The sequence below is a fragment of the Apaloderma vittatum genome, unplaced genomic scaffold (assembly GCF_000703405.1).
Source record: "Apaloderma vittatum isolate BGI_N311 unplaced genomic scaffold, ASM70340v1 scaffold25159, whole genome shotgun sequence".
Taxonomy (NCBI): domain Eukaryota; kingdom Metazoa; phylum Chordata; class Aves; order Trogoniformes; family Trogonidae; genus Apaloderma; species Apaloderma vittatum.
The window spans coordinates 1-5,726 of NW_009736171.1; the positions used below are offsets into that span (position 1 = coordinate 1).

Consider the following 5,726-nt stretch of genomic DNA (forward strand, 5'->3'; position numbering starts at 1 on the left):
AGCATTCCAGGGGTGGTCTCACCAGGGCAGATCTTCCTGTGACTGTGGCTCACCAGTGTAGGAGCCCTGGAAAACTTCTAGCCACCGACCTGCAGCATCACCCATAGAATCATAGAATCGTATCAGCTGGAAGAGACCTGGAAGATCATCGAGTCCAGCCTTTGTCCCAGCCCTATCAACTAGCTAAATGATTCCCCCCAACGCAACATCCATCTGCCTCCTAAACACCTCCAAGGACGGTGACTGGTGACCCACCAGGAGAAGACGCAGCCAGCACGGATCCAACCCGCTCTCCACCCTGCTTTGCAGGTCATCCCTCGGGCAACCAGTGTGCCCAGAGTGGTGGACTCTGACAGGGGCCTCACAGAATCACAGAATTGTTAAGGCTGGCAAAGCCCTCCGAGATCATCAAGTCCAGCCCATGCCCCAACATCCCCATGTGGGCCAGACCAGGGCACCAAGTGCCACATCCAGCCTCTCCTTAAACCCCCCCAGGGACAGTGACTACCCCCTGTCCGGGAACTGGTGCGGAGCCCCCGACTGGCTTACAGACTGCTCCGTGAGGAAGGGCTGCCTGAGACCCAACCTGACCCTCCCCTGACACAGTTTCAGGCCGGGCCCTCTCATCCTGTCACTGGGTGCCCGGGAGAAGAGCCCGACCCCCCCTGACTGCACCCTCCCTTCACACAAGGGGACACTTCCCCTTGAGACAGCCAAAACCTCACAGGTTTTAGCAAGGGCTCACAGCCTTCTCCAGGCTCCTTCTCACCCATAAACTCCTTGCAGAAAGCAGGTGCACTTGGATCGATTACCAGCTTTTCCCAGGTTGCCCAGCACAGCCTAACAACAACCCGCGTCAGCCGAGCACACACTTCTCCAGGGAAGTTTGCAGACCGCTGTCCATTTGACAAAAAAGGAGCCTGGAGCAGGGGAAGCTGTCAGTGCTGCCCGCCAAAACACCACAAGACACAATTTACCAGCTACAGAACGAGCCCATAAATTCACACCTGGAGCTGAAACCTCGAGTGCCGGGACTCCCGCGCCTCACTGGCACCTCAGCCCGCTCAAACGCCGCCCCTCCGCTTCCAGCTCTTTTCCCCGTGTCACGAACGGGTAGGAACGGAACATTCTAGTCCTTTCTGGTCGTTATTTTTATTATAGAATTTTCCATTTTTTGCAGCTTGGGTTTTAAAAAGAAGCCGTACGAACTGTTGTAGCCACCACACAGGGCCAAACTCGACGTTAAATCACTGCCCGGGATGCTTCTCCACCATCCCCTGCAGTTTGGGTTGGTGTGAAACTTCCCACACTGACTTGAAATGGGATTTTTATTATTATTTTTTTTAATGGGAGCATGATTAGGCTTGCAGGAAGAAACGTAATCCTCCCTCTAATTCTGCTTGCATCCTCCCTGCTATTCAGAGTGGCACCAGTAACCCCCAGAGAAACCCAGTCCTGTGCCTCCCGTGGAGAAACCCTGCAGGGGCACCTGGGGGGGTCTTGGAGGGTGCCAGGAGCCCCCAGAGTGCAGGGTAGCCCCTGGTGAGGGGTCCAGCTACGGCTAAACCCCCAGGGGTTGGGAGCCCAAGAACAAAAGGCAGCAGACAAGAGCGAAAAAAAAAAAAAAAGGATTATGCGCCTTGCTTAGGATTTGGTTTCTATTTTTAATATTTTACTTTTTTCTCTGAATGGTGGCTGGGTTTGAAGGCGATCTAATCCCAAAGAAACAATCATATGTTTTGCTGCCCTGAAGTTTCAGGCAAAGAAATGTGCTTTAATTTTGGCGCGTGAAAAATTCAGATTTATCACACCTGCCTCCACCACTGCACCCTAGCATAGGCCACACAGCACGGGATAAGGACATCAGAGCCAAGAAACATCTAGAGCACATCTGCATAAATATCCTGCCTGCGGGGTTTTGTTTGTTCTTTCTTCAGCGAGAAGTCTACTTTTCAATTAAAAAAAAGGACAAAACCACAAGCAAAGCACCAAATAACGCCCATAAGCAGTGTGAGGAACAGCTCTAGGGAGGGAACTGCTCCCATCAGACATCCCACAGCCCTCAAATATTGATACAGCCAAGAGAGGGAGGCAAAGCTGGCCCCTTCCTGGGTGCCACTTTGTGCTGGGGACACCGCGTCCGTCAGTCCAGCTTGGCTTCGGGATAAAGGGAAAGCACGGTGGCCTCAGGTCAGAGCCAAGGAGACGCAATTAGGAGTCACGTGCATCTTTTGTGATGGTACTTTGGCCAAGAAAGGCTGGGCCAGATGATCCGTGAAGTCCCTTCCAACCTGGGATTCTATGATTTAGGTCTTCAGCTGCCACCGTTACCATGCAAAATGCGTCGGCTCTACATGGCACTTCTCCAGGGATGCTTTCCAAGGAAAATCCATGGCACCCGAAAACTTAGTCTGAACCAACCAGCCAAAATTCCCCCTGCCAATGCACAGGAGAGGGGCACGAAGCAAGGTGAACTATTATTTTGGAAAGAAAATTCCTATATAATGGATTTTTTAATAGATGGAATTCAGAGCCAGGTTGGATTGAAGGCCAGATGGGACGCGGCTTGGAGCAGCCTGCTCTGGCGGGAGGTGTCCCTGCCCATGGCAGGGGGTTGGAACTGGATGGTCTTTAAGGTTCCCTCCAACCCAAACCATTCTGTGTTTCTATAAAATAATGATGAAAAAGATGAGTTAAAAACAATCTGGACCTTGAGGGACACAGCAAATTACAGAAAACGTCTGAGAGCTAAAATGTGACAGACAATCCAAATATGACTTTACAGCTACCCTTGAGTTACAGGCAGCGCTTGACCCAAGGCAGGGCGTGAGGACTCCGCTATCGACTACTTTCCTATGTCAACCAACACATTTGGAGGAAGAAACGACCTTGAGGGACTATTTTTGACTCAATGTAACGTTAACAAGAGGAAAGTACGGGGCTGCTAAAATTCAGTCAAGTTCTTCACAATCGTGGAGATTCATTAAAAAAAAGTGGGTATCACAGTAAATTCATCTTTGCACTAACTCGCCACATCCAAGGATTTGTATTTTGTTCTTTTCTCCAGTATGGTCTAAGCTTACCAGGAAAAAAAAAAAAAGAAATGAAAAACGGTGGAATCTCCAGTTTTACATAGGTTTCGCAAGCAGAATAACCTTTCATAAAAAAAAAAAAAAAAGAAACATTTCAGCAGAAAATCTCTGAGCAGCCCTACAATTAACTCTGGCCTCCAGGTTTTGCAATAAACCTGCAGCTAAAAAAGACTGAAGCAGCAGCAATCAATCCCCCCCACCCCTGGCCACACGCTCTGGGATCCCACAAGCCGGGAAGGTTGGCTGCGCGAGCCAGCACCCCTGAACAAGATAATCCTCTCCCTGATGCAATCTTTTTTTTATTTTTCCCTTTTATTTTTTGGCCAGGAGGCCTGGCCAGGCACTGCCAGCAAAAGGATGCCTGGTGCAGAGGCATTTGGCAGGGGCTGGGCAGAATCAGCTCTAGCTGCATCCACCAAAAAACCCCAAAAGAAACATGTTTTTAGCCTTTATTACTCTTCTCCCTCCACACTCAGAGCTGCCCATGGTCACCCCAGGGTGCCCACAGCCACAAAGGAGCTGCCAGCAGCGACACCCCGGTCGGTGGCACATCTCACGGATGGTCCTTTCCTTCTCCCGACAGGAGTGATGCCCCACGATGCTTTGTTTGAGCTGCTGCTTCCCTGGGCTCCTCTCAGTTCCTTGCTATTTTTAAAACAGCTGTAAAACCTTCACCCTCCTGACTCCGACGTTGCACAAAAGCAGAAGAAACGATGGCTACAAAGCTGCTCTTTCAGGTATTTAAAGCTCAGTAAATTTTTTTGGAGCCACACAAGTTTTAAGCTCCAACTTGTAAAATTCCTCCCCCTTCGCAGCACCTCTGGATACAGAAAGGGCTATTTTTAAAATTTGCAACAGGAATTACTCACTTCAATTCTCTAAACCCATTAAACACCTAAATTAAATGTGCCTGACCCCTCCCTAGTTGCAGAAGACAGCTGGAGGGGTCACCGTGGTGACCGGCTGATGACTTCCAGGCTAATTGCATGCCACTCAATTTACCCATCTAAACTTCTGACAAGAGGAAACAAACAGCGATAGCTCCAGCCCGGAAAAAGCTTAACTGAGACTCCAGCTGATTATTCAAAAAAAGAAAAGCACAGGAATAGAAGCCTCCAGGTCAGCCACAACGAGAGCATCTTCACCGACATTGGTGCCCATCTACAGAAATCATCCGGGCACGGCAGGAAGGAGAAAGTGGAATTATGGAGATTCTTCACATTCCTCTTCCCTCCCCAGATTGCTGACTCGAAGCACGACCCCTCCTCTCTGGGTTCTGCAGCTCTCACTGAACATAGCAACAATCCTGCCTGCAAAACCCCCATTGGAGACACGGATACTTGGGCAAAAACGCAGCAACTTCAGAAGCCTCTGAGCAAAACATGCTTGTGCCTTGCCTGCAGGGGGGCTGGCCAGAGAAGAGGGGAAGAAAGCAGGGCAGCAGCGTATTTGGGTGTCCTGCCCTAAGGAGGACACTGAAATACCCTGCAGAGCACCTGCACCCCCTGCCAGGCACGGAAACATGCAGGATGCTCTGCATGCTCACCATCCGAGCTGTCCCCTTCCACCCACTCCACACCTATTTCACCTCCCCGCTGAATCTGCAGCCTTTGTAGCAAGGCTCAGAGAAATGCTCAGTTTTCCTAAGGCCATCAGCAGGATTTTTAAATGTCTAACCCTGGCACTCTGCTTTCCGTGAAGTTCATGCACCATATATAAAAAAAAAGTTCTGCTTGACTGGACTCACCATCGCCTGAAAGCACAGAAATATGCCAGAAAGGCAAACAGCTTGCTTTTAAAATGCACACCAAGGGATTCGAGTCGGAGAAATCTGGCATCTCACAGAAACACATAACTATGCGTGGAAACCCGGGTCTGAATAAGAATATTATCCTATAAGGCTGCTGGTAAATTAGACGGTGGAAGATAAATCTGGTGACTGGTAAGAGCAGGGACAGGGAAGCAGCCATGGGAAGGAGCGAGGGATGGTGACAGGGCTCTCTGAGGGGCCGGCAGCTCCAGAGAGGGGACATGGAGGTGGCAGCAGGGTGAGCGCGGTAGGAGCATGCTTACCTTGAGGAGCTTGCAGCGGATCTGCGCCGAGACCATGTGGCTGTTGCGGAGGTTGCCCACCCGGAACATGAGGGTGAGCTTGCCGTCCCGCATGGAGATGGCGGCATGCTCGCTGAACATCAGCGTCTCAGCCCTCTTCTTGGGCTGAGACATCTTGATGAACATGCAGCCGATGAGGAAGGCGTCAACGATGGAGCCCAGGATGGACTGGAAGAGGAAGAGGATGATGCCCTCGGGGCATTTGTCCGTGATGTAGCGGTACCCATAGCCGATGGTGGCCTCAGTCTCTATGAAGAAGAGGAAGGCGGAGGGGAAATTGTAGACGTTGGCCACGCAGGGGGTGTAGCTGTCATCGTGCGCCTTGTTCAGGTCGCCCCGCATGTAGGCGATCACCCACCACATGGAGGCCATGAAGAGCCAGGCCACGGTGTAGGTGAGGATGAAGATGAAGAGGTTCCAGCGCCACTTGAGGTCCACCAAGGTGGTGAAGAGGTCCGAGAGGTATCGGCTGGTCTCCCCGCCCAGGTTCCCGTGCTGCACGTTACACCGCCCGTTCTTATC

General features: G+C 51.1%; 1 protein-coding gene across 1 annotated transcript; it reads right to left on the reverse strand.

The window, feature by feature from the left end:
• Positions 1–5,165: 5,165 nt before the first annotated feature.
• Positions 5,166–5,723, reverse strand: LOC104279556 (G protein-activated inward rectifier potassium channel 1; the record flags this gene model as incomplete). Its single annotated transcript, XM_009876879.1, has 1 exon — positions 5,166–5,723. A coding segment is annotated over one exon (558 nt), but the record flags the coding sequence as incomplete, so codon positions are not given.
• Between the last annotated feature and the right edge of the window lie 3 nt (positions 5,724–5,726).